Source organism: Hyperolius riggenbachi, chromosome 4, assembly GCF_040937935.1.
Source record: "Hyperolius riggenbachi isolate aHypRig1 chromosome 4, aHypRig1.pri, whole genome shotgun sequence".
Lineage (NCBI taxonomy): Eukaryota > Metazoa > Chordata > Amphibia > Anura > Hyperoliidae > Hyperolius > Hyperolius riggenbachi.
Window position 1 is genome coordinate 71,570,154 of NC_090649.1, and position 25,744 is coordinate 71,595,897.

The following is a 25,744-nucleotide window of genomic DNA, read 5'->3' on the forward strand; positions in this document are numbered from 1 at the left end:
AGCTCTATTTTTATGTTTAGTAAAATGGGCACCAGAAAAAGTGATAAAGTATTGTTTAAATCACCAATATTGTATCACCTCATTCATATAGTAAAATATAGTTACCAATATTTTACTAAATCCTAACCTCTCCCTACTCCCACACGGAACCCTACCCTCGGGGTGCCTAACCCTAAGACCCCCTCCCCCGGTGGTGCCTACTGCCTAACCTTAACCCCCTCTGGAGGGCGCCTAACCTTAATCCCCCCCCTTTTTGTTTGTGCCATATAAATTTTCTACATTATTGTTTATGGTTTTAGAATTTAAAAAATTATCAATGAGGAGTCAAAACGCAAAAATAAAAATGTTTATATAAAAGTTTTTTCAAAAACGATAATTTGTAACATAGGTGGGAATCGTGGAAGCTGCTTGTTGTGGTGCAAAACAGTTGAAGTGCAAATGCTTTTTTTCTGAGAAAGCAGAGGGAACAGTTTTAGAAACAGTTATACCGTTTTAGAAACGATTATTTGTTAAATCATGGGCTATTGTGATCCAAAAATTTGGTATGGAAATTAAAATTAAAGATAACAACCGATATAGTTGTTTTATATTTACGTGGCCCTTTTTATACACTTGGCACCAATAGACAAGATTTGCATTGATGTGGATGGGGCACCCTTTTTAAAGGGGTTATTTCGCGAAAAAAGTAGGCAGTTAAAAAATGTGACAGATGACAGGTTTTGGGCCAGTCCATCTTTTTAAGGGGGGTTCTCAGGGCTTTCTTTGTTTTCAACAGCATTTCCTGAACAGCAGTTTAACTGCCAAAATAGCAAGATACCAGCCGGCATCCCTAATCACTTGCACAATATTATGTCAGTTAGATTTTGCAACTGCTGTTCAGGAAATGCTGTTGAAAACAAAGAAAAGCCCCGAGAATCCCGCTTAAAAAGATGGACTGGCCCAAAACCTGTCATCTGTCACATTTGTTAACTGCCTACTTTTTCCGCGAAAGAGCCCCTTTAATAGGCACCATTATTACTTTCTCCCCTTGGTAGAGTGTGTGAGGTCCCAACAGAGACTGGATTTGCTGTGATCTAAATCTAAGCAATGACAGTATGCTGAACAACACATAAAACAAATGTACACCATACAAAAAGCACACAGAAATATAGTAAAAGCAGTTGTATAATTTATTAGGTACATGTAATAGTCCTCCCCTCCACTGTACAATGGTATCTTCCGCTGTTCCTCCCACACTATATGATGCAGCATGTAGATTCCATTCATTGTACACATTCTCTTAGACTGGAATCTGTGGTTGTTTGACAGAGAAGTTGTAGCCTAGTAACCAATTTAGAAGTGTCCATCTGTAGTCACATAAATGCCTTGGGAAGGCACGCTGAGGCATCCAGAAAAAAAAAGTCTGTTTAATAAATTACATTATTACCATCATTAATCAGATAGACATGATGCTATGCATTATTAAACATAATGTATTCATTTCATTGCTTATATCATATACATCATTACACTCGCTTAAAGGGATTGTTTATCTTTACAAGTAAGTTGATCCCTCATCCTCGTCATTCCATGGTTAATACGTGATAAAGAGGATTAGGGGTCCCCTGTATAGCACCCCTCTTATCCTTATTACCAACAACATACAGAGGAACTTGGGGACCAGGGGAGCAACTGCGAATCATGAAGCACCCCAAGAAAATGTTGATGAGGCCCCCATTGTTCCACTGTGTTCCCTGGGTGGCACTCACTTCCTGTAGGCCCATCTGCAAGGGATTATAAAATATGTCTGGCCACCAAGATTCCCACATCCATAACAAGTGTAGATATAACAACCACGCACTGATCTGAAGGATGGACCCCTGTACCGAATGGAGGCAAGCAGTTTGCCCCACCCCCTACTAGTGCTGGGCCCTCCTAGAGCTACAGAGGCTCCTCCCTCCACACTTATGCCCATGCTTGGGGCGGCCTGAGCTTGCAGAGCTGCCAGGCCCTTTTTTGTCACAAAACATTATATACTGTACTCCATCCATGGTATCCTACCTGTTGGATCACCTTCAATAACAGTGCAGGAAGCAATGGTTTGCGATTGGCTAGCAACCAGTCAGATATCAATCTGCAGCAGCTTAAAATGGTCATAATAATAAGAGCTGATTTCTGTTTGGTTGCTTTGGCTTATGGTCGCGCACTACTGCTTTTTACACTACTGGTTTTTTACTCAACCATACAACATGAAAACAACAGCAGTCCACACAGGTGCTTTCCTACAGCTCTTCTGTCTTCAGGCCCAAAATGTTTCCTTGGAAAGCCGAACTGGAGGACATACTCCATCCTCTGCACTGCAGCAGAGGCTAGAATAAGACATGAGCCAAGGGATGTCTACTCCAGAGATGATCAAGGAGAAGCTAATAAATCCAATTTCCAGAACAACTTAAAGCAAGTCTGAAGCCAAATATTTAAAAAAAAACAGATACTTACCTAAGGAGAGGGAAGACTCTGGGTCCTATAGAGCCTTCCCATTCCTCTCCTTATCCCCTTGTTTCCCCCGCAGGCTCCTCCATTCAAATCTCACACTGAGGATGGTTAATCAGCAGTCCTCAGTAGCCAAAGTGCTCCCAAAGATGGGCGGCTCTGTACTGTGCACAAGCAAGTGCATGTGAGAGGGTGCTTGTGCGTGTGCAGTATGGAGCGGCCTTTCTTTGGGAGTCCGAGTACTCATGAAGACTGCCGAAGCCAGCCCAACGCTGAAGAGAGCAATCTAAGTCCCATGGGTCAGACACTGCTAATTGGGCCAGGACAGGACTAATGGGACTAGAAGTGGAACAGGGAGACTCTATAGGACCAAGAGTGTTCCCCCTCCTTAGGTAAGTATCTGTTTTTTTTTTTTTTTTTTGGGCTTCAGACTTCCTTTAATGCAAACTGTATGCTGCTTGGAACTGGAACAACCAACTATCCTACCTGCTGATTTTGATTGTCCCAACTTCCAAACTTAACACAGTTTAAATCACCTTTGCATTATAACTGGAATTAGCAGCATCCCATTGACCTTCTCTAGTCTGCTCTTCGCTTTCAATAGCAAAATTGAAGCTTAGCCAAGAAGACAAACAGTATGCGTAGCGCTAAAACCCAACTCCTTGAGATTTTACTTTATCAAAAGTTGCCTTTTCTGGTATCTAGAACTGTTACTAGTAAGGCTTCCAAGAGTGACAGACACTGTTGTGTAAAAAAGTTCATAATCCTTGGCTGTACAAGTGGTTTGAGGTCATTCACATATAGAAAGAACTCAACATATACTGTATGAACTGTGATTCTTCCTTACACTGTATCTGAAAGAAGGCCTTTACGACAAAACGGGCCAACCATGAATCAATCCAGGTGGTTGACTGTAAAAATGGGTTTCTAACACTGAATAACAAGCTGAGCATTGCCACACACCAGCTTACTCTGAAATGCCTTGTTCAAGTGTATAGAAACAGCAGTCTGCTTAGTACTCAGCTAAGCAACTAAAAACAAAGCTCTCGGCTGGTGACCACCTTGTGAGCAGATGTTAGCACTTCTTCCATAAAGAAGACCTTATTGTTCTTGAATTAAAGGAGCACTCCAGTCAAAACCCAACAATCAGATAGGTAATATAGGCAATATATTAATTAAATGTCTGCCTTTCTAGACCAAGCATTTGTTTTGTTCTTTTGGACAGTTGGATCAGTGAGGACCTATACCAAACTTGCTGTCTTTTTCCATATTTTGGGGATTTCCCCTTACATCCTGTCTCATAATCACACAGGGCTTCTCTGTGACCTTAGAAAGGAAACACAATGTGAAATACCAGGAGTTACTAAGTGTAGTATTTGAGGGAGCACTTCACTGGAGATAAAAGTACAACTTACGTAGTTCAGTTTCTCAAATAAACCAACATGCAGACAGCCTGTTTCGGACTTCTGTTGTACTGGCCCAAGCCCTAGCCTATAGATCCATAAAAATCCCTGCTTTGCACTGATGAGGACCAAAAGTCTGAAACAGGCTGTCTGCATGTTGGGTTGATGTGGCTCTGTAAAATGTATAAGCTATAGCCTTGCAATACACCAGCGGTTCTGAATGTAAGCCTGGCATCAGGGGCATAACGAGAATTTGCATATTCAGTAGTGATGCATTGTGATCGCTTTTTAAATTTCCCATTTAAATTTTTTACCATTGTAATAATAAACCACATTTTTTACATCCAGTCTCGTCATTTATGGTAACACCCAAACCCCATACATGGAAAACTTTCATCAGGAGGTGGTAGAGGAAGCGTATCTGTGCAATAAGAACCATTTCACAAAACATTTTGACTGGAGTGCTTTTTTAAGTCATTAATATAAACGAATGACCTTTTGATCGACTCACCTGTGTGGGAAAAACTCAAGGAAGTTAAGTCAATGACATGACTTGTCTGAACACCCCCATTTAAATGAGTTTATGTGAATGGTGTTTTCTTTGGTTTTGGCACAGATTTGATCTTTACACATTTGCAGATTTTTGCTGAAACTGTCCTTTGAGGAAACACAAAGCATTGAATCGGTGTGACAAAAAAGCAGCTGCCGCCTTCAAGGTTTTTTTGTTTGTTTTTGACATGTTAAGCAAAAGACACTTTATAGTGTTCACAGCCTCCAAGATAAGGTTTTTAATATTGACTCCCTATTGCATAACAATATAGATACTTTGCTCCAAAGAGAGTTTCATGCTCTGATAAAGTTAGCATAGTAAAAAACTAGAAAAACAGATCTCCTGCGGTTTAACCCCCTGAGAGCACTGACCAAGTTGTTAGTGCAGTTCATGATACATGCATAATTACCGTGAGGGGTTAACATTGACGGACATTACATTTACAAAAATAGAAAGTAGAAATACATATTACTGATCAGCACGCAATTTTTTTTTCATTGGATAACCCCCAAAACAAATGGTTCCAAGATGTCTACAGTGACACAGTAAAGACTTGCCAATCACATACATGAACTTTATGGACCATTTCTGCTGTGGACTGACATACGTTTATCGTAGGCTGCCTACTGGGAGTTCTATTACGTCCAACCACAGAGATGACAGTTATTTTAGCAATTGCTGTATAAATGTTGGGATTGGGAATATCATGCATGACCCACTGTAATATTTAGCCATCAAAAATGATATATTGCTGTTTGTGTCTATATAGGTTTTTTTTCCGTTGTTTTACTCGATCAACAAAACCAAACGTGACGTTGATTTTAGCAGCAGCAGAATGTTGTACCATGTTAACCATTGTTACATGCCACAAAACTATGTAGTTAAATAATACCTCAAAAACTCAGTTAGATGATAAGTGGTTTCATTGACCTCCACATTTTATTAATGCAAATATGCTGAATGCATCTCTTAAAGCAAATGTGAAGCATCCTGAAAAAAAAAGTAAGATGCTCACCTATAGAGAGGAAAGGCTCTGGATCTCATAAAGCCTTCCCGGTCCTCTCTAGGTGCCCTCAATGCCCCGCTGTTCGCTGTTCAAATTTCATACTTCCGGGAGGCCTTGGGAAGGCATTGGTGTCTCCGAGTGCTTCCAAAGACGGTTGGATCTGCAATGCTCAATGCACACTTGGAGACATAAGTGCTTCCAAAGCCTTCCGAAGATTCCTAAAGGCATATTTGACCAGTTGCTTGCATAGCTTCACCGGAGAAGGAGGGGTCGTTTACCAAGGGAGAGAAGAAAAAGACCAGGAAGGCTTTATGGAATCCAGAGCCTTTACTGAGTATCTGACTTTTTCTTTTTCTAGGATGCTTCAGTGTTACTTTAAAGTGGGTCCGAGATAAACTTTTATTCATTGCATAATTGTGTTCCTTTCATATAGTTTATAGGGCATTCCTCAAGCCAAATACTTTTTTTGTTTTGTTTTAATACTCTAGTGTCCTATAAACTAAACAGGCCTCACCCACAGCTCCTTTTGTGCCTTGGCATTGTAGCAAGGGCTTATGGGAGCTCAGTCTGAGCAGGAGGAGGAGGAAGTTAAAAGCCATTGATTTCAGAGGCAGAGGGGAGGAGGGAGGAGGAGAGGGGACTGAATTTACACACAGGCAAGCTGATAGCATCTCCAGCCCTCAGCCTGTGACAATGTGACAAACAGAACATGCTTTCCTTCATTGTATCACAGGAATAAATAATCTTAAACTTTTTGAGTTGTTTGCAGCTAGATATGCTGCGTAAACTATCTAAACTTTACATAAGATATATAGACAAGTTACTTGATATAGTTAGTTTTTCATCTCGGATCCACTTTAAGTCATTATACAGTCATAGTGGGGGCCTATAACAAAATCATGACGTCTACCAAAGTGTCCAGAAGTTCACATCATCACTACAACACCTAGCCAAAAAGATTAACCCATCTTGTTTCTGGATTGGGAAAAATGAAGTTAGCTTTTAAGTTATAAATAAAATAATAAGACTTGTAAAGTGCAGCGATATTTCATCTAGTTATACATTTACCACCTATGTTCTTCACAAAGGTCACACAATCCCTGACTCTATCAGCATCCTTCTCATAACTTCATGGAACCTTGTTGTCCTCTTGTCCAGACATACATGATTTCCACACACTGTTATGTTGTTATGTGGAAAACAAACTCGTTCCAGGAGCATCCATGATCCTAAGGATCATTGGCATTGTTGTAAAAATGAATACTTTCTTGTTAATACATTAAAATACAAAAATAAAAGCAGTACAAAGAAAATATTCAATTTTACAGTATCTCCATTGAGGCCTGAAAGCACGGTGCAAGAACTGTAGGTATCTGGAGGCCTCTGAAAGGTTCTTGTCTCTGTGACTAGAGTGTGAGGATGTTGCAAGTCCATTGAGTTGCTGATTTTTGCTCTATGAAAAAAAGAACTGTCCGAACTTTTGTGAGGAGCCTATGTGGTGGTGACTTATATAACTTAGTGAAATATTTTTGCAAGTGTTTGTAACCTTACCTAAGTCAACTTCATGTCTCTTGGTCAAAACTGGGGTCATGTTTAACTGTAATGATAATGTCCAAACTGCCATAACCCCTCAGGATCTCTAAAAGTCAAACCAACGAAAGACACATTCTCATTTGTTGCTAAATGTATTTTTTTTTTTCATATATTAGAAGGAGTGGTTGAGTTGATATCACTGCAGTTCTCCTTCAGTTTCACTGGTCCCCTCTGGGATTAAAAGGCAAACTAAGGAACCACTGAAGAGGTATGCTTAGCTAGTCTACCCTAGTCTACAGAGAAGGAACCATCAACCATTATTAAAAATCCACTTTATTTTTCTACCACTGCTCATTTTCATACCTACCTAGTACCTACTTTCTAACATTAGGCTTTGTGGCTACTAACATCAATCTCAAAAGTACTTGTGAGTTGCAGACATTTTGGGCATGGTCAGTGGGCTTTCCTGGACCGGTACACTATCCAGCCACTCCAACATTTGGTTGTGTCTCTCATGTGTGTCTCCACATCTTCTTGCTTTGCCCTATCTTCATTTCAAAATGATATTGTGGCAAATGTGCCAAGATCAAAAATAAAACATGCATAGATGGCTAAGTAATAATTATAATTCTTACTAATTCTTGGACAGGGATTTTTTCTAACAACCCAAAACATAGATAAGTACGTTAAGTTGTTGGCTTGCCCCAAGAAAATGGCCCTAGAATGTGATTGGGGTATTAGATTTGGATCTTTGCTGAAGTAGTGTAAGTAATGGAAATTGTTAGATACTGTCTGTAAAATGCTTTACACTGAATGGCAAAAACAATACAATCTCTAAGCTAATATTGTGTAAGTTATCCTTGTGATAACAAAACCTCTCTCACCCATTGAGGCCAGGACTCCACAATTGACTTCTGAAGGCGTCAACAAGTCATCAGCAGATCCTTTTGATTTGTAAGTTGTGAGGTACCCACCATGGATTGGAGTTGTTTGTCCAGAACATCTGACTGGAGTCAGGTCTAGAGAATTGGGAGGCCAAAGAAAATGTGAGTCATCAGACCAGGCCACCTTCTTACATGGCTCCACTGTCTAGCTCTGGTGCTCAGTTCCATATTATAGCTGCTTTCAGCTGTGGACATGGTCGGAATGGGCAATCTCACTTATTTGCAGCTACGTGCCCATTATGCAGCAAGCTGTGACATTCTAACGCCTCCCTTTCATGGCAGCATATTTTTTCAGCAATGTTTGCTGCAGTAGCCCTTGCTAGTTGAGATGGTTTAGTTGACTGGTTACATTTCCTTGGACCACTCTTGAGAGGTGACTAACCACTAGATGCTGGCAATATCCCACCAGACCTGCCTGCTATTTTGGATATGCTTTTACCCCTTTCAAAGTGACTCAGATCTTCATGCTTGGCCAGCTGACTGATCACTTGCCACCTAATGTATCCCATAATGTAGCAGAATAGTGGCCCTTTAAGTCTATGATTATGACAGGGAAAAGATTGTTGTGACTTCTCATAAGGGACAGTTAGTGACATGACTCCGTAAAGCATTGCAGAAGATGTCAACATTCTATAACTGCAGAATGAAAGTAATTGCCATAGTTTTACGATGGCAATGACAGATTGGCAATTCAAGGGAAATTCTCTTTTGTTTTTAGGAAATGCATGAAAAAAAAAATATATTAGCATATTACATGCCATCTAAAAATATATCAAGACCTTGGTAGCAGAGCAATTCATAGTCACAATGACATTCCACAAAGATCCATAACCACGACCATCAATGGCAGGAACAATTCGATATATCATACAGTATACAGTATTTATGTTAATGAACATTTTCCTTCCTGGTTTCTTTCATTTCCTCCTGCTTGGTAAGGTTTTAAGGACCACTATTGTAAAATGTAAGATACATACATACAAAATGTACATTTCACCCAGCGTAAAATGCACTGTAAAATACTTTTTTCCTATGTTGCTGTCGTTTACAGTAAGTAACAAAGTTGACAGATTTTTGACTAGTCCATCACCACATTGGATTCTAAGTATTACCTTTAAAGCGCTACCTGGAAAGGATCTATAGAAAGATGTTGGTCAGCATCCCTACTTGTTTCCATGCTATTTTAGCAGTTGAAATGTCCAACTGCCATTCAGTAAGTGCTTTTGTAAATAAATACCCGAGAATCCCCCATGAAGAGATGGACTGATCCAAAACCTATTAGTTCTGTCAATTTTTCACTGCCTACTCTAAGTGACAGCAACATAAGAAAAAAGTTATGTATAGTGCATGTTACTCAGGAGGAAATTTACTTTTTATATGTATGTATTTTACATTTAACCTTTTTTTTTTGCAATAGTCGTCCTTTAATGGATAGACATTGCATGGCTGTGTCAGGAATCAGCAAATATATCCATTGAAGAGGTTATTTCATGGAGATCAGAAGATGAATGCCTGTACTGACAACATTGACTTTTGCATAGAATTCACTCTGTTCTTCTGGTGTGTCATCAGTATTATTATTACCCTGATAGTCACTTTTTTTTATAATTCTGAATTTCAGAGTAACCAGTTCATTTTCTTAAAAACACATGGCTAAAAATGACATGTTCTCTGTTTCATGGAAATGATGAGGAACTTTCAAAGATTTCTGAACCCTACTTTTTGGAGTCCACAACTAAATGGATCTCTGCCAGGAGCAGAGGTGGACAATGAGATGCAAACGGTATGTGGCGTGGTGGAATTGGACCAATCATAATGGACAGGAAGTGCACCTGATTGGACCAACTCCAACTCCATGCTGCAAGCAATTTTTATGAAACTGAAATGATTTGCATCTCAAATAACACATCAAATCAGTGGTAAGGTCAATGGACAGAGTACTGAGCCTTTGACAGCAAAGAATATTTATATAGCTTGATAAGTTATTCAGTACTGTACTGTTGGGTTGTCTTCTACACAGGAGGCGGCCTTTTTGCTGGCACCCAGCATAGCTATTTGATGTCATTCATTGATTTTATAGCTTACTCAACAGCATAGAAGAGCTGGACATAATAGTACTGCATGGGAAAGGTTCACTTGCGTTGGTGCATTCTTGTGAGACCAGGTCCTACATGACTTATGTCCTACCTGGAAGAAGAAGTAGCCACTAGACAGGATCATTCAGGACAATTAGACACAGATTTCACATCAGGAGTTGCAGTAGATGGGAGGATCTCTATGGCCTTTGTAGAATCACTGAACCAATTTGTAGGAAGGCGCTTAGCTTCCTGACATACTGCCATAGTTTGCTCCAATTACTGCCTGATGAAGCAGGATTGAACCTGTGAAATGTGTTGCATTTTGGAGTATATGAATAAAGCTACTTGTTGAGAATAATTAACAGAATTGTGTCTACTTTGGGGAGGTAATTCCACCACTACCTCCTGTTTTAAACAGTTTTTTTTAATACATTTTATACTTGTACTAGCGCCTCTGTTACAACTTACAGGTCATATGAAAAAAGTAATCTATAGTGCATTTTTACTTTGGGAGAAATGTTTTTAAATTTTTCATGATAGTAGTCCTTTAAGTGGGTGAGCTGGCCAGCTGCTAACCATTGCAGGACAAACAAGTATATAAATTATAAGTGTGGTTCCTCTTGAATGCCCCCATTCTAGTGCTAATTAGCTAATAGTATCCTTTGTTGAGGATTCCTGCCATAAACAGAGTATTTGTTTTTCCAGTCTCACCAATGAGTCAGGACTCAGGGAACAATTTGATATGGAAGGTTTCTTTCCAATTTAGAGCCAGTACTCCCAAGTACCAAATAGGACGTTTGGAGCACCATCATTAGTGTCTGCTGCGAGCTCCCTGATGCTCAGAGCAGAAAGAAAACATTAAAGGCCATTTCAGGCCAAAACTGAGATTTTAGCATGACCTAGTTAAAAGCTGGCTAAATTATATGCTGTTTCAACGTCTCCGCTGGTCCGAAACGCTCAGTGTGCCTTTTATGACTAACAACCTAATTAGTAGGACCTTAACCACTTCAGCCTTCAGTGTTTTTTTTTTCACCTTATGCATCTGAGCAACTTTCACTACTTTATCACTACTTATCACAACAAAATGATCTATACCTTGTTTTTTCTGCCACCAATTAGGCTTTCTTTGGGTGGTAAATTTTGCTAAGAATTATTTTATTCCAAACGCATTTTAACGGGAATATTAAGAAAAAGAACGGAAACATTCATTATTTCTCAGTTTTCGGCTATTATGGTTTTAAAATAATACATGCTACCATAATTAAAACCCATGTACTTGATTTGCCTATTTGTCCCAGTTATTAGACCATTTAAATTATTTCCCTATCATGTATGGCGCCAATATTTTTTGGGGAAATAAAGGTGCATTTTTTCAGTTTTGAGTCCATCCCTATTTACAAGCTCATAATTTATAAACATAAAAGTAATATATCCTCTTGACATGCATATGTAAAAAAGTTCAGACCCTAAGGTGACTATTTAGGTTTTTTTTGTTTAAATTAAAAATTTTAATAAAAATTTTTAAAATTACATGTGGGAATTTTTAGGAGAGTGTAAGAAGTAAATAGTTAATTATGCCCCTGCCTATCAATGTAAGCCAATGGGAGCTGCTTACGTTGATAGACAAAGTCAGGAGACAATAAAATTGTCTCCTGACCCGCTCACAGGGACTCTGCTGTCATAGAGGGGGCTCAAAGACTTTGAGGGGCTGGAAGAAGCAGCAAGTAAGTAAAAGACAGCCCTCTTCTCACTTTCACTTAAAGGACCACTGTCACAAAAAGCTTAAAATTTTAAATATATGTAAACATATGCAGATAAGAAGTATGTTTCTTCCAGAGTAAAATGAGCCATAAATGACTTCTCTCCTATGTTGCTGTCACTTACAGTAAGCAGTAGAAATCTGACAGAACCGACAGGTCTCCTCATGGGAGATTCTCAGGGATTTCTTTGTTTTCAAAAGCACTTAGTAAATGGCATTTGTTACATCCAACTGCCAAACATGTGTGCAGCGAGCAGGGAAGCTGGCCAGCCTCATTGTAAAAATCCTCTTCAGGGAGTGTTTTTATAAAGAATAAAGACCATGCTGAGAATCCCCCATGAATATTTGAAATTGCATACACAATTTGCATAATTTCTGCATCAACTCACAATTATTTGCATCTCATTGACCATCCCTAGTGGAGGGTCACGGAACTTAACAAATGTTAATATCATGTTTGCTTGTAAAGTTTTAAGCTCCTGCTTTTGAGATTTAAATGATCTATTGAATCGGCAGTTGAGAAGCAGGGTAACCACTTAAGATGCCCACATTTCCATCAAACAGAGTTATTATGAAAATGAGGTAATAGAAAAATTGGACTGAATACATTTTTTAAATATAAAAAAGTATAAAAATCTTGCACCTTGATGTTTCAAAAATACCCCTTCTTGCAACTTTGGCCAGCACGAGTGGTGGATTTTTGCCTACTTTCCCTGCAAATGTCCAAATACTTTGAGAGTCAATCGTCACTGTTCTCTCATACAGAAGTCACGTGATCTGCATTTTCCTGAATTTCAATGCACTCGATCTCTTCTCTCTCCTTCCGTTTGGCTCTTTTCTTTTTCTTGTGGCGTTTCTTAGAAGGAGGGAAAAAAGTTAAGAAAACAGGCAAAATGACAAAACAGTGCAGTAGCGTGCAACTACCAGTCAGCAGCAAGCATTTGAACAGTGTGGAGGTCAAGTTTGAAGGCACAAACAGAAGGGGTACCAGCCCAACAAGGAAGGTTATGACATTCTGTATTATAGCTGTGCCATGCTCCTTGAGTGAATCTTGTATGCATAGAGTTCTTGTGTGCTCAGTGGCTAAGACAAATGTATAAAGCAGAGGGGAACAGTGATCTATGGCAAAGTTCAAAGAGTACATAAGGCACAGAATGGACATGCAATCCATGTCAACGTTCCATAATTTCATCAAACCCAACACACCCAGCTCAATAGACGTGACGGTTATTATTAACCAAAAGTTCCCCAAGGGATGGATGACCAAGAAGAAGGTTAAAATTAACACTAGCAAGATACTAAAACCAGATATTAAGACTGGCATAGTCACCGCCAAGCCGTAGTGGTCCATAAAAACAAAGGTGGGGTTGAAAACAATGAACTTAATGCTTTGTATCAACGAGAGTGGCCTCAACTTTTCAAGAAGCTCAACCACTTCCCATTGTGTGTTTTCACTAGTCCTAGCTACAAGGTACATCCGAGAAGCAATGATGTTTAATTCATCTCCTGACCTGGAAATAATGATGTCATTTCTGAAGTGCTGAAATTCCGGCTTCTTCAAAAAAACGTTCTGAAGAACGTTAATGAATTCAGTTTTGTTTGATGCAGAAATATTGCCAACTTTTAAAAACTGGTAGAACTGCTCGATCCAGGATTCCGTATTGAATCCAGAACTTATGGTTTTCAGGTCTTCTTGAACAGTCGCATTCCAATATTCAAGAGGTTCATAGATATAGAATCCAATCACGGGACTATAATTGCTAAAGTACTTTTGTTGTATAAAAGCGTAAGAAACACTAGGGGAGTCACTTGCTAAAAGATTTATAATGTTCGATCCACCACTAATCTGGAGGCAGCCCATGAATGAAAATGATGCATAGATGAGGTATAAGATGACCACAAAGGGCTTGACATACGTATTTGTAATCCACTCGTTATAATGTTCTCTTAGAAAATGTTGAATGAAATGGTTCTCGTAAGGGTCTGGCTCGTGATGGATCGTATGCTTATGCCCGTCACTCATCATAGTTTGAAACCATATTGGTTGCCTGTCTAAATACTCCTCAGAAGGAATCTTACAACAAAAGATGCTGTGATATCTGTTCTGCTCCAACTGGCCAGCAAAGACTAGACATGAGCCGTAGAAGGAGAAGACATAGAAATAGTTCAAGATGATGGTAATGCACATGTTCTGGCAAAATATCTTGACTGCCTCAATGTTTGTGAACGGACTAGCTCCCATCCCAAACGTGATGATGTAGAGGGAACTGGTCATTGTGTACGAAACCATGACATCAGAATAGGCGTCCGCTACTCTGTCCTTAAAAGGCAAACTTTCTCTGGTTCTTCTCCACCCAGAAAGAAGCTCAAAGACTCCTTTTGTTCCATGACCTGGAAGAGAGAATGATACAAACTGTTTAATTTCAATATAGTAAAGTATATTCTGTTTCATCTTAACCTGCTGCTTACTGTTTATTAGGCTCCTTTCACTCTCAATAGTATGTTGCAATGTCATTATTCTTTAATCGTACGTAAATACTACAAGGTGACCATACAGTAAGCAATGATGAGGAAAAATACCAATATTCTTTTTAAGTAAAATTTTTGCTTCGATAAGTGAAAATACGCTGGAATATTTTAGTTTTTTTTTTGCATTTTTGCCCAATGGCCACCAGCTTTAGAAGTCAATAGCAAAGCCCCCATACGAGCTAGAATCGCCTAATTGCACGGTATGTTAAGGAGAACAGTGGGAGCAAGAGGAAACTTTTTTCAAAAAGACCTTGTAGTTTTGGATTTTCCCATTGGTTTGTTAATAGTCCAATGGGGAGCCTTGGAGGGCTATTTGAAGATACTTTTCTCTCAGATATACTAGTACAGCTGAGAGCTCTGTCCTGGATGCTCCACCTCCAGCTCCTGCTGTCCTCCCCACCTGCCCACACCTATTGCATCCACCCATGCTGGTACTCAGTGCATTCAGAAGAGGATAGGGCTCTCTATAGCTGAGAGCTGCAGCGGGAAGCGTTGTGTGTGGTGGCAGCCAGCAGAGATCTTCAATCAAGGTATCTAGAGGATATTTGCTTGGAACTTTTCCAAGGATATTAGCGTGGGAACTTTTTTTTCAAAGGTAAGTACAGGGGCATAGCAATAGGGGTTGCAGAGGTTGCAATTGCATCGGGGCCCTTGGGCAGAAGGGGCCAAGAAGGGCTCTCCCTCAACTACAGTATTAGCTCTCTATTGGACCTGTGCTCACAATAATCACTTCTATAGATACTTTGAATAGTGGTAATAACAAACTGTTCCCCATCCCCTTCTTGCACCTCTGACACTGTAGTTGCCATTGGTAGGTTTTGGTGCCCTGTATCAATTGTTATGGATAGAGTGCTTAGGGGGTCCCAATGCAAAACTTGCATCAGGCCCCACGGCTCCTTAGCTATGCCACTGGGTAAGTATTCATGTTTCATTAAGAACATTAAAGGACTTTTTTCGTGGTTGCGTTTTTATTTCAATTTAACCCTTTGAGGAAATGGGTAAGGGGTACTTTGTACCCCTATACTCATTTCACCTGAGGAGGGGCTGGTATCTGGGGCTGGTATCTTTTTTCCTCTAACTTTAATATTGATCTTCTCCAACTACAGGTCTTTTTTTTATTTTTTTTCCCTTGTTCCCACTTCTCTCCTTAACATACCCTACAAATTGGTAATTCTAGCTTTTAATAGTGCATGTCACATGTACCGGCTTTGCATAGGCCTTGTAAAGCACAATGCGCAATTGATGTAACAGGCATGATATATGCAATTCATAAGTTACTTGTATAACGTGTGAAAACAACCCATCATAAGAACAACTTAGGCGCTGTTTGTCAAGAAAGTTTACGTAAAGCTGGTCAAATCTACTGACAGAGAAGGAGTTGTTTTATTTTGCTTGCGTTATTGTACTATTGGGGGTGGAAAAATGTCAGAAGTGTTAGTGTTATGTCTCTTTGAAGGAGCCTCAATCTGACCCCTAATCCAGAATGCAATTACAACGTGTTACTGATCTCCCAAAGCACATTTATGTTCACTTGCCCTTTAAACAGTACTGCAATGTTAAATGCAGAAATACCGTTTTCATCTGAATAGATGTTCAGCTTCTTTGCTTCTTGTTACACTTTTATTATGGAAAAGTTTAAAAGCTATGACATTTACATTAATATAATTCAGATCCAAATCAGAAATGGGACGAGCACAGCTGAGTAATTTTCTTATTTAAAAGCGCACATTTAATTTAAGCTATAATAAAAAGAAACATACTCATGCAGATAAAATTGTCTTTAACCGCTAGATGAAGATTTAAGCAGCTTTGTAGCATGAAGCTAAATCCACAGCTTACAAGCAGAGCTGTGTCTAGGGGGAGGCAGGAGAGGCGCCCAGCGGGAGGGGTTTACTAGAGGATAATGGGAAAGTCTAGGCATATCATTTTCTGTTACAGATACACACTGCCTGTCAAATGACTGTAAACACCTGTCATTTAAAGCACTAGTGGTCTTAAAGAGAACCAGAGACGAGAAACCTGCAGTTTCATTCCTATAAGAGACACTTCCTACAGGCAGCTGCACATCATACCAAAATGAAAGCACACAGATGAAATATATCTCATATAGCCTAAATAGCAGCCTAGTCTCATATAGCCTAGACAGCACATCCAGAACAACTCATAACCCGGAAGCAGAAGGGATTTGAGCCGGCGGCCATATTTGATTTTTCCTGGAGCAATAATGGATAAAAAAACACTAAAAAAAGGCACACCAGAGCAGCGAAATTATCAGGTAGAGCATTTATTCTTTACAAGCTATCGACTGATATGTTTATTTTGTGTGAAACGTTCATCTCTGGTTCCCTTTAAAGGACAACTGTAATGAGAGGTATAAGGAGGCTGCCAAATTTATTTCTTTTTCAGCAATACCAGACGCCTGGCATCCTGCTGATCCTTTGCCTCTAATACTTTTAGCCATAGACCCTGGACAAGCATGCAGCAGATTAGGTGTTTCTGACATTATTGTCAGATCTGACTAGAATAGCTGCATGCTTGTTTCTGGTGTGATTCAGACAATATTGCAGTCAAATAGATCAGCAGGGCTGCCAGGCAGCTGGTATTGTTTAAAAAGAAATAAATATGGCAGGCTCCACACCCCATTCGTTACAGTTCTCCTTTAAAGCAAAACCTGTAATTTTCAGAGATGAAGTCAGATACAAACCTCCGTAGAGAGGCTTCCTGTGTTCTCCTTGAGACCACCACTGGACTGGATGCCTGGACTCTCTCAAAAATTGGGGTCGCGATCCTGTCCATGAACGAGTAACGCCTCGTGCCTGCACAGTGGCCCAGAGCTGTTCAGGCTTGTTTTTTTCCTTTGACCCCAGGATAAAGCAGGTGGTTTCCAGGCTCGTAGCCAGGTACCTAGCACTTAAGCTCGGCGCCAGTTTAGCACCATTGCTATAGTGCACACCCCACGCAAGTGTAATTATGGCTCTCTCAGAGTTGCTATGACTTGGAGAGGGGATAGTATTTTGTGCTACCGGGAATTTGAGCAGCAGCAGGGAGAGCCATCGTTCGATGCACCCTGCACCCAACTCACCTTTGCCGTACTAATACATACGCAACTTAGGATACCTCCAACAAGCATTAAGGGGTATAGTAGATAGAGAAGACCTTGGCCTCAATTCACTAAGATCATGCATAGAAATTAAATTAATTACTGAAAACAAGTATCGCTCAGAAAAAGCTTAATTTGTGGGTTGTGGCTAGAAAAAAAAACAGGATTCGGATAATTTACGTGTGATGAGTAGTGATAAAGTTATTGGCGAATGAATAGGAGGAGCGCTGACAGGGAAAAATTGCTTCCGTCCTGAATGTGAAAACACCTGCGGGCTGAAGTGGCTGCTAAAGGGCTAATGGCTTCTGTCACACTACTACCCATTTTCTAAACCTTTTATAACCCTACCATGTTCTGAAATAACCAAGATGAAGCTGTGCATTCAGCTGTTACTGGGAGTTCTGGTAACACACTAGGGGCTTGATTCACAAAGCGGTGCTAACCTACTTAGCACGTCTAAAGTCTTTAGACATGCTAACCAGGGTGCTAAGTAGGTTAGCACCGGATTTCCCAATTGAGAAAACCGGTGCTAACCTACTTAGCACCCTGGTTAGCGCGCCTAAAGACTTTAGACGTGCTAAGTAGGTTAGCACCGCTTTGTGAATCAAGCCCTAGCTCTGGTTACTGTCACTTAAGAGATTGTAAAAATTCAGCCCGGATGCTAAAAATAGCAATCTTCTGAGACATTTTTATATCATTCAATATATTCCGCAAATGTCAAACCAGCGTGCGTTCCATAAAACAAATTCATGGCAGAATTAAACCTGCGTCCGCCTGACACGAGCAGGCCAGGTACTGAGGCTGCTCCTCCGTCCTCAGTCAAAGGGGAATCAAACAGCATCAATAAGTGATGAAGGAGAGATATGGAAACCGGGAGAGATACAGAAGGACTCTATGCTAACTCCTGAATATTTTATTCTGGATGAAATGACAAGGTGTCATTCATTTCCAGCATTTTGCTAAGGCAATCTATCACATTGATAGACCCTCAGATAAGCCATGACAACATTTGCCAAGTTTAAAAAAAGAAAAAGATGAAATTTTGCTTTGTGGGAATTTTTGGGGAAAAAGAAAAAAGTTGATACATTCTGATAGACTTGTTAGGACCTGAAGGGTTTGCATTTTACCCAGTAGCTATCAGTGCCAATTAGAGATGGGCTTTGCGAAATTCGTGGAATTCCAATTACCGAGTTTCTGATCAGAAATTGGCTTTCCGTGGCAGAAATAAGTACAAAACACCCCTGAAGTAGTGATAGGTATGAATTTCCCATAATCATAGTTTTGCATTGTATTTTGCATTTATGATGCAAAATCGTAATGCGAAATTTCGGTGAGAATCTTAATTTATTGGATTATTAAATTTAATCTGGAAACGGAATCCTGCAATTTTACGTAATTTCTGTGTGATTTTGTGCCGACTTTAGCAGGTTAATTCCAAAGCACCCATACATGCCATTGTCACCAAAATATCTACAAATAATAATGTAAAAAGAAAAGAATCTTTCAAAAAGACCTTGTAGTTTTTGAGAAAAAAAGGAAAATTGCAAAGCAAAACAATTTTTTAACTCAGAAAAATGACAATTTAAAAAACATTTTTCCTTTGCATTTTTAAAATCCATTTTCTCAAAAATGTAAATTGAAAAAGTAATTATTTTCTTATTTTCACTATTCTCCTCAACATACTATAAGTCTCGAAATTCAGGTCTGATTCACTTCATAAAAGTATAGGGGTCGACTTATTCATAGAAATGCACAGTGGGAGACATGGCAGCGCTTTCAAACAACCTCATACCTGAATGATTTAACTGCAATGGTGAGCAGAGCTCCAGAAACTGGACTAAATTACACACCCAGCATACACTGCAGGCAAAGAGAGGGAGGGGGAATTAGTGATTAAGCTGCATCGGTGGGCAGAGCTCCAGAAGCTGGACTATATTACACACCCTGCATCACTATAGACCAAGGGGGGGTGTTAGCTTCAGTGATAATTAGTGCACAAATTATGACCTAATAGACTTCCCCACGGCGGTGACGTACCCCCTTGGGGAAGACCTACCTCTAACCTAGCAATAAAAACATAATTCCTCGTGCTGCTATTCATAAATGGTATACACATTTCATAAGACAAGCAAAACAGACAAATGATAAGCGCTCAAGGATGCACCTGAATTGTAAGCCATCATCGGCAATGCAGAGCCCCCTAGGGCTGAATACATGCCTCTAATGCAAAACAGATGCAAAATTATGTGCTAACTCTAATCTAAAAATTTGAGAGTGAATTTAAAACAGTGAAGGCAGCTAGCCACTAGTATACTTACATTTAAGTTTGCACAGTGGGAGACATGGCAGCGCTATTCATAGAAATGGCCCAAACAGTTCACCGGCGAGCAGTATTCTGCGAACATCGGCTGCTTGTATTCGCGGCGAACGGCGAACATTTGACATGTTCGATTCGCCCCGTTACATTATCATTGAGCTAAACTTTGACCCCTTACCTCACAGTCAGCAGACACATGGCAGCCAATCAGCTAGCATCCCTTCCTGGACCCCCACCCCCCTTATCAAAAAGCAGTAGCGGTGGCCATACTGGATTAATTCTCTGCTGGCTGCTGACTGTTAGTGAGAGCAGGGTCAGACTTGCTGCAGATAGGTAGGGAAAGCATTAGCTAGGCCTGTGTTCTTGTTCCTCACTTGCTGTGAAAACACCCCAAACAGGCCTTTTGAGGGCTAGCACATCGGTCTCCTGTTTTTATTTTGTGTGTGGCACTCCACAACCCACTGACACCCAGAGCTGTGTGCGCACTACTGCTGTTGCTTCATTAAGTTGCAGGCACAGAACCACTCCTGTGCATTATTATTACACTGTATTTTGATAGTACTATTGCATTTCTCTGTGTGAGACACTCCACAGCCCACTGACAGCCAGAGCTGTGCATAATGGGATTTCTGCCCTTTAGGGATTAAAACCTGACTCTGCGTCAACTCGGTAATGTTTGGTGGGGCTTTTGGCATGGATCCCCCTCTGGCATGCCACAGTCCAGGTGTTAGACCCCTTGAAACAACGTTTCCATCACTTTTGCGGCCAAAAACAGTCTTTGTAGGTTTTAACATTTGCCTGCCCATTGAAGTCTATGGCATTTCGCCAAATCTGCCTGTTTGCGAATATATAAGTTCTCTACTTATACACGAGTCACAGGCAACACTGAGCACACTGAGTAATGTGTGTACTATTAGTGACATTCCCATTTGCAGCAATTTCCCCAGTGATAAGTAACACTCATGATAAAAGGAAATGCCAAGAAAAGACAGGCCTGATAGTCCTGGTAACAACACTTACCGTGGAAAGGGGCCGGGGGGGAAATACTGGGCTGCATAAAAGGGAGTGAATAATTGCAGCACTGGAGGAGTGATTGGCTGCACTTAAGGGACAGGATGGATTAATGGCTGCAATACTGTATGCAGTGCAGTCATTAACTCCTCCTTGTCCCCAAGTGCAGCCATTAACTTTGCTGGGTAGATGTATATTTGGGTCAATAAAAAATTGCAGCTTAACCGGTTCAGCGCCGCAGTCCGAAAATCTCATGCATCCGAGCAACGTTCACCTCCCATTCATTCGCCTATAACTTTATTGCTACTTATCACAATGAATTGATCTAGATCTTGTTTTTTCCGCCACTAATTAGGCTTTCTTTGGGTGCTACATTTTGCTAAGAATTATTTTTTTCTAAATCCATTTTAACAGGAAGATTAAGAAAGAAATGAAAAAAATTCATTATTTCTCAGTTTTAGGTCATTATAGTTTTAAATTAATATACGCTACCGTAATTAAAACTCATGTATTTTATATGCCCATCTGTCCCGGTTATTACACCGTTTAAACAATGTCCCTATCACAATTTATGGTGCCGATATTTCATTTAGAAATAAAGGTGCATTTTTTCAATTTGCGTCCATCACTATTTATAAGCTTATAATTTTAAATAATATAATAACATACTCTCTTGACGTGCATATTTAAAAAGTTTAGACCCATGGGTAACTATTTATGTTGTTTTTGTTTTTTTTTATTGTATTTTTTTTTATTTTTTTTTTAATAAAAAATGTATGTGGGTATTTTTTGGTGTGGGAGGGAAACTGTTTGTTTTACATGTAAAAATAATAGTTTTCTTTAATTAAAAATGTATGTGGGTGCAGTTTACTATTTGGCCACAAGATGGCCACAGTGAAAAAATTCCTAGATGCGAACAATTTCGCATCTAGGAACTAAAGATCAGAGGAGTTGTTTCCTGGGGGCAGAAATACCGCGCTCTCTGGAGAGAAAGCGTCGGTATTTCTGCGGGGAGGTTAGATCGGTGAATGGGAATTATATTCCCATTCACTGATCGGGGGGCTAGCGGGGGGCGGCGGGTACGCGCGCGGGCGCGCGCCCGATCGCGCGCACCACGCAGGGGAAGATGCAGTGCCTATCTGGACGAGAAAGCTCGTCCAGATAGGCTGAACTGGTTAAGAGGGTTGAATATTGGAGTCGACTTATACACAAGGTCAACTTGTATTCGAGTATCTACGGTATGTAGCAATTTTGGTGACAATGACATGTATGGAGGCTTTGCTATTAACCGCTTAAAGAGGAACCCCAGTGAAAATTATGTAATAAAGAAAAGGGTTTCATTTTTACAATAATTATGTATAAATGATTTACTGTAGTCAGTGTTTGCCCATTGTAAAAGCTTTCCTCTCCCTGATTTACATTCTGACATTTATCACATGGTGACATTTTTACTGCTGGCAGGTGATGTAGCTGCTGCTTGCTTTTTTGGCAGTTGGAAAAAGCTGTAAACAGCTTCTTTCCCACAATGCAATGAGGTTCACAGACAGGAAACTGCCAGAAGAATGATCCTCACAGTTTCCTGTGGGAGGGGCTTCACCACAATATCAGCCACACAGAGCCCTCTTATGATCCATTTGTTAAAAGGAAAAGATTTCTCATGGGAAAGGGGGTATCAGCTACTGATTGGGATGAAGTTCAATTCTTGGTCGGAGCTTCTCTATAAGTCAGCACAAAATTACGTTAAAATTACATGAAATTATGAATGGATTACACAAAATCAAACCAATGTCCAAATTGTAATTACGTATAGCCGTAATTGCAAAAATGTAAGCGAAATTTCACGTAAACCGATTACAATCATCACTACAACTGAGATTTTGTAGCCCATCTTGGGCTTCATTTAATGTTGTTTCCTAATTTAGGGTTACTGTACTTTACAGGGAATGCACAATAATGACTTCAAGTAATGATAATGATATCATTATAATAATATTAACAATCAAAATACTAACTGTTGTGATTTTTTTTTTCACCCCACCCCTGTAAATAACAAGACATGAAATGGAATCAGAGACCTGAACTGACACCATTCGCACTCTCCAGTTACCGGACCAAACTAGAATGAGGGGGTGTGTCATAACAACTGCCCTCCCTCTACAGTCATCCAATCAAGCTAAAGGGACAGGGTGAGTGATGAGTACTGCTCCTCCTTCTCACATGGCACTAAGCGAGGCTGGGTCACAACGATGACAAGGAGGCCATTTTTCGAACCATCCAATACACAAAGCTGGAAGATAGCAAGTAATATCATTATTGGTTCTTCACTAGCTTTTTATTTATTTACTAGCCATTAGGCCCATTTATTAAAGGGGCACTACAGCAAAACATTGTAAAATGTAACATGTGTGCAAACATATACAAATAAGAAGTACATTTTTTTCCAGAGTAAAAAGAGCCATAAATTACTTTTCTCCTATGTTGCTGTCACAGTAGGTAGTAGAAATCTGACAGAAGTGACAGGTTTTGGACTAGCCCATCTCTTTAAAGGGGATTCTCAGGGATATATTTATTTTCAAAAGCACTTAGTGAATGGCAGTTGCTCTGTCCAACTGCCAAAAAAACTGTGTAGGGAGCAGGGAAGCTGGCCAGCATCATTGTTTAAATCCTTTTTAGGGAATAACTTTATAAAGAATAAAAGCCTTGCTGAGAATCCCCTATGAAGAGATGGACTAGTCCAAAACCTGTCACTTCTGTCAGATTTCTACTACCTACTGTAAGTGACAGCATTATAGCAGAAAAGTAATTTATGGCTCATTTTACTCTGGAAAAAAGATACTTCTTATTTGTTTATGTTTGGACATATTTTAAATTTTACAATTTTTCATCATATTGCCCCTTTAACGGGGACCAGGTTTTACACGGTGCCCCCCGCTGGCCACTCCCTTTCTGCTGTGCTGTGCAAGCACCGTAGCTGGGCAGTGATGCTGCACAGACAGCCGCCCTGAACACAGAGAGCTGGAGTTTTATTAGTATAGATTCCTTGTTATTGTTGTTGGGGGAATGGGATACTTATTTTAACATTAAGACACCAAAGTCCTCAGACTTGGTGGCTGATAACTGGGTTCTATTGTTCTTCATAGAGCCATGATATCTTGCCTACATTGCAACAGTACGTAGGTCTTTCTTGCATTTGCAAAGTTTCTCATTCAAACCAGCAGGCAGACCTCTAAGGGTGTCCAATAATGGTACAATGTTGTGGCCGATCGATTTCCTATTGCCAATGGTAATCTGTAGGAGCCTTTAGGATTTGTCCATTAACAGCCCAATTTCTGGTAGCCAATTCAAATAGATTAATGGAATCGATCAATTTTTCGGATCGATCCCATCGATCTGTTCGGATTGGTTAGCAGGCTTCCAGCCATTAATGGGCAAGACTGATTTGTGCCAATCGATTACCGAGGCGATCAGAAATGATCGATCACCCACGAAATAGTACCGTTAATGGCCACCTTAAGCATACCTATCATTTTCATTTGTAATATTTAATATTAATTTTATTAAAAATCTATTTTTTTACACAAATCCCTATAAATACAAATAAGGAAAAGGAATACACTGTACATTCCCTTTAACGCAATGGCAGATTCAGAATGCTTATTTGAAAGCTGCTTAGGCAGCGACAGCTTCTATCTGCATATATGGTTTGGTTGCCTAGTGCAGCCAAACGAGTGCGTTGCAATAGGAGGTTATATTTACCTGTTCCGGACGTCTTCTTCTCTTCCTCCACTGGAAACTCTGAACTGCTGACAAATCTTCTGGGTCCTGATCACATCTGATCACATGATATGACATGTGATCGGGATCCAGGAGACCATGTCAGTGTTACAGCGCCACCTGATTGTGGAAAAGGGGTGATGGAAGAGATAGAAAAGACTCTGTGGCGCTGTAACACTGACATGGTCTCCTGGTATCCGATCACATCCTATCATGTGATCGGGAACCAAGAAGACAGGTTAGGGTTACATCATCGCTGTGGTGGAGGAAGAAGCCGATCCAGCCGTCCGGAAAGGTAACTATAAAACTCCCTGCCACTTGCTCTGCATACCCTGCCTAGCCTGCCAGGCTGGCAAAGGTACACTTCCCCAGTGACAGGAAAAATTTGGCCCTGCAGCCCAGGGGTGTAACTAGAAAACACTGGGCCCCCCTGCGAATCTTTGGATGGGGCCTCGTCACCCCCCTGCACACATGGTGTACAGAAAACACAGACAAAAAACTGACAGATGAGTGTGTTCATAGCCTCAGCTTATTACACTCACTTGGGGAGGGCTAGAGAAGTTGGGGGCTGGGGGCTGTACACAAGACCCTGCTGCACATTGAAAAGGAACCGTCTACAAATCTTTGTCTGCAAAACTTTTTATGATTCCTTATCAGTGGTTGAACAGATGCAGTCATTAGAACAATTGTGCAGATAGCAGAACGTTTTTTCTCACCATGCTCTTAGTTGTCAGTGTCTCACGACAGGGAGAAGAAACTTCTCCCCCCAATGTGGCCCCCTTGATACTTCTGGGCCACCCTGCAGTTGCATCCCTTGCAGGGACTATTGTTACTCCCCTGCTGCAGGCAAATAAAGTTTTACTTTATTTGGCTGCTAAAAGTTTAAAGTAGGCTGTTAAGATTATTTACATAGAGCTTCTCCTTTACATAGGCATACAATATAATGAATAAGAATGCAGATTCTCTTTAAAAGCATTCTGAAAAAAACAAAACAAAAAAAAAATAATTTGCATTGTTGGTCGCTGTCCAGTTAAAATCGCCTGCGGAAAGCTTCGCTCCTCTCCAGAGATGGGAAAAAAAACAAAAGCCTTTGATTAAAAAGATTGAATCTTTACATTACTTAGAGGCTTCCACTGTGTAATGAATAATTTATTGAAGTTTGTTAATAAGCGGCTTACTTAATTAAAAATGTCCCAGTATGGATGGCTCTGGAATCTGGGCGACTCATCCTGCATACAATATATCATCCATACACAGATATACTACCCTCA

The 25,744-nt window shown here is 40.2% G+C and overlaps 1 protein-coding gene across 2 annotated transcripts in view; it reads right to left on the bottom strand.

Moving 5' to 3' along the window:
- Nucleotides 1-1,181: 1,181 nt before the first annotated feature.
- PTCHD4 (patched domain containing 4) overlaps nt 1,182-25,744 on the bottom strand; it is a 266,766-nt gene continuing 242,203 nt past the window's right edge. Inside the window, exons 3-5 of one of the 2 annotated variants that reach the window (XM_068279068.1) lie at nt 13,254-14,133; nt 12,386-12,598; nt 1,182-1,378 (exon numbers count right to left, since the gene is read on the bottom strand). In XM_068279068.1, the coding sequence (XP_068135169.1) occupies nt 12,511-12,598; nt 13,254-14,133 (968 nt within the window). In that variant the 3' untranslated portion in view covers nt 1,182-1,378; nt 12,386-12,510. Of the gene's footprint in view, nt 1,379-12,385; nt 14,134-25,744 lie in introns of both variants that reach the window. The other variant, XM_068279067.1, reaches the window with a different exon arrangement.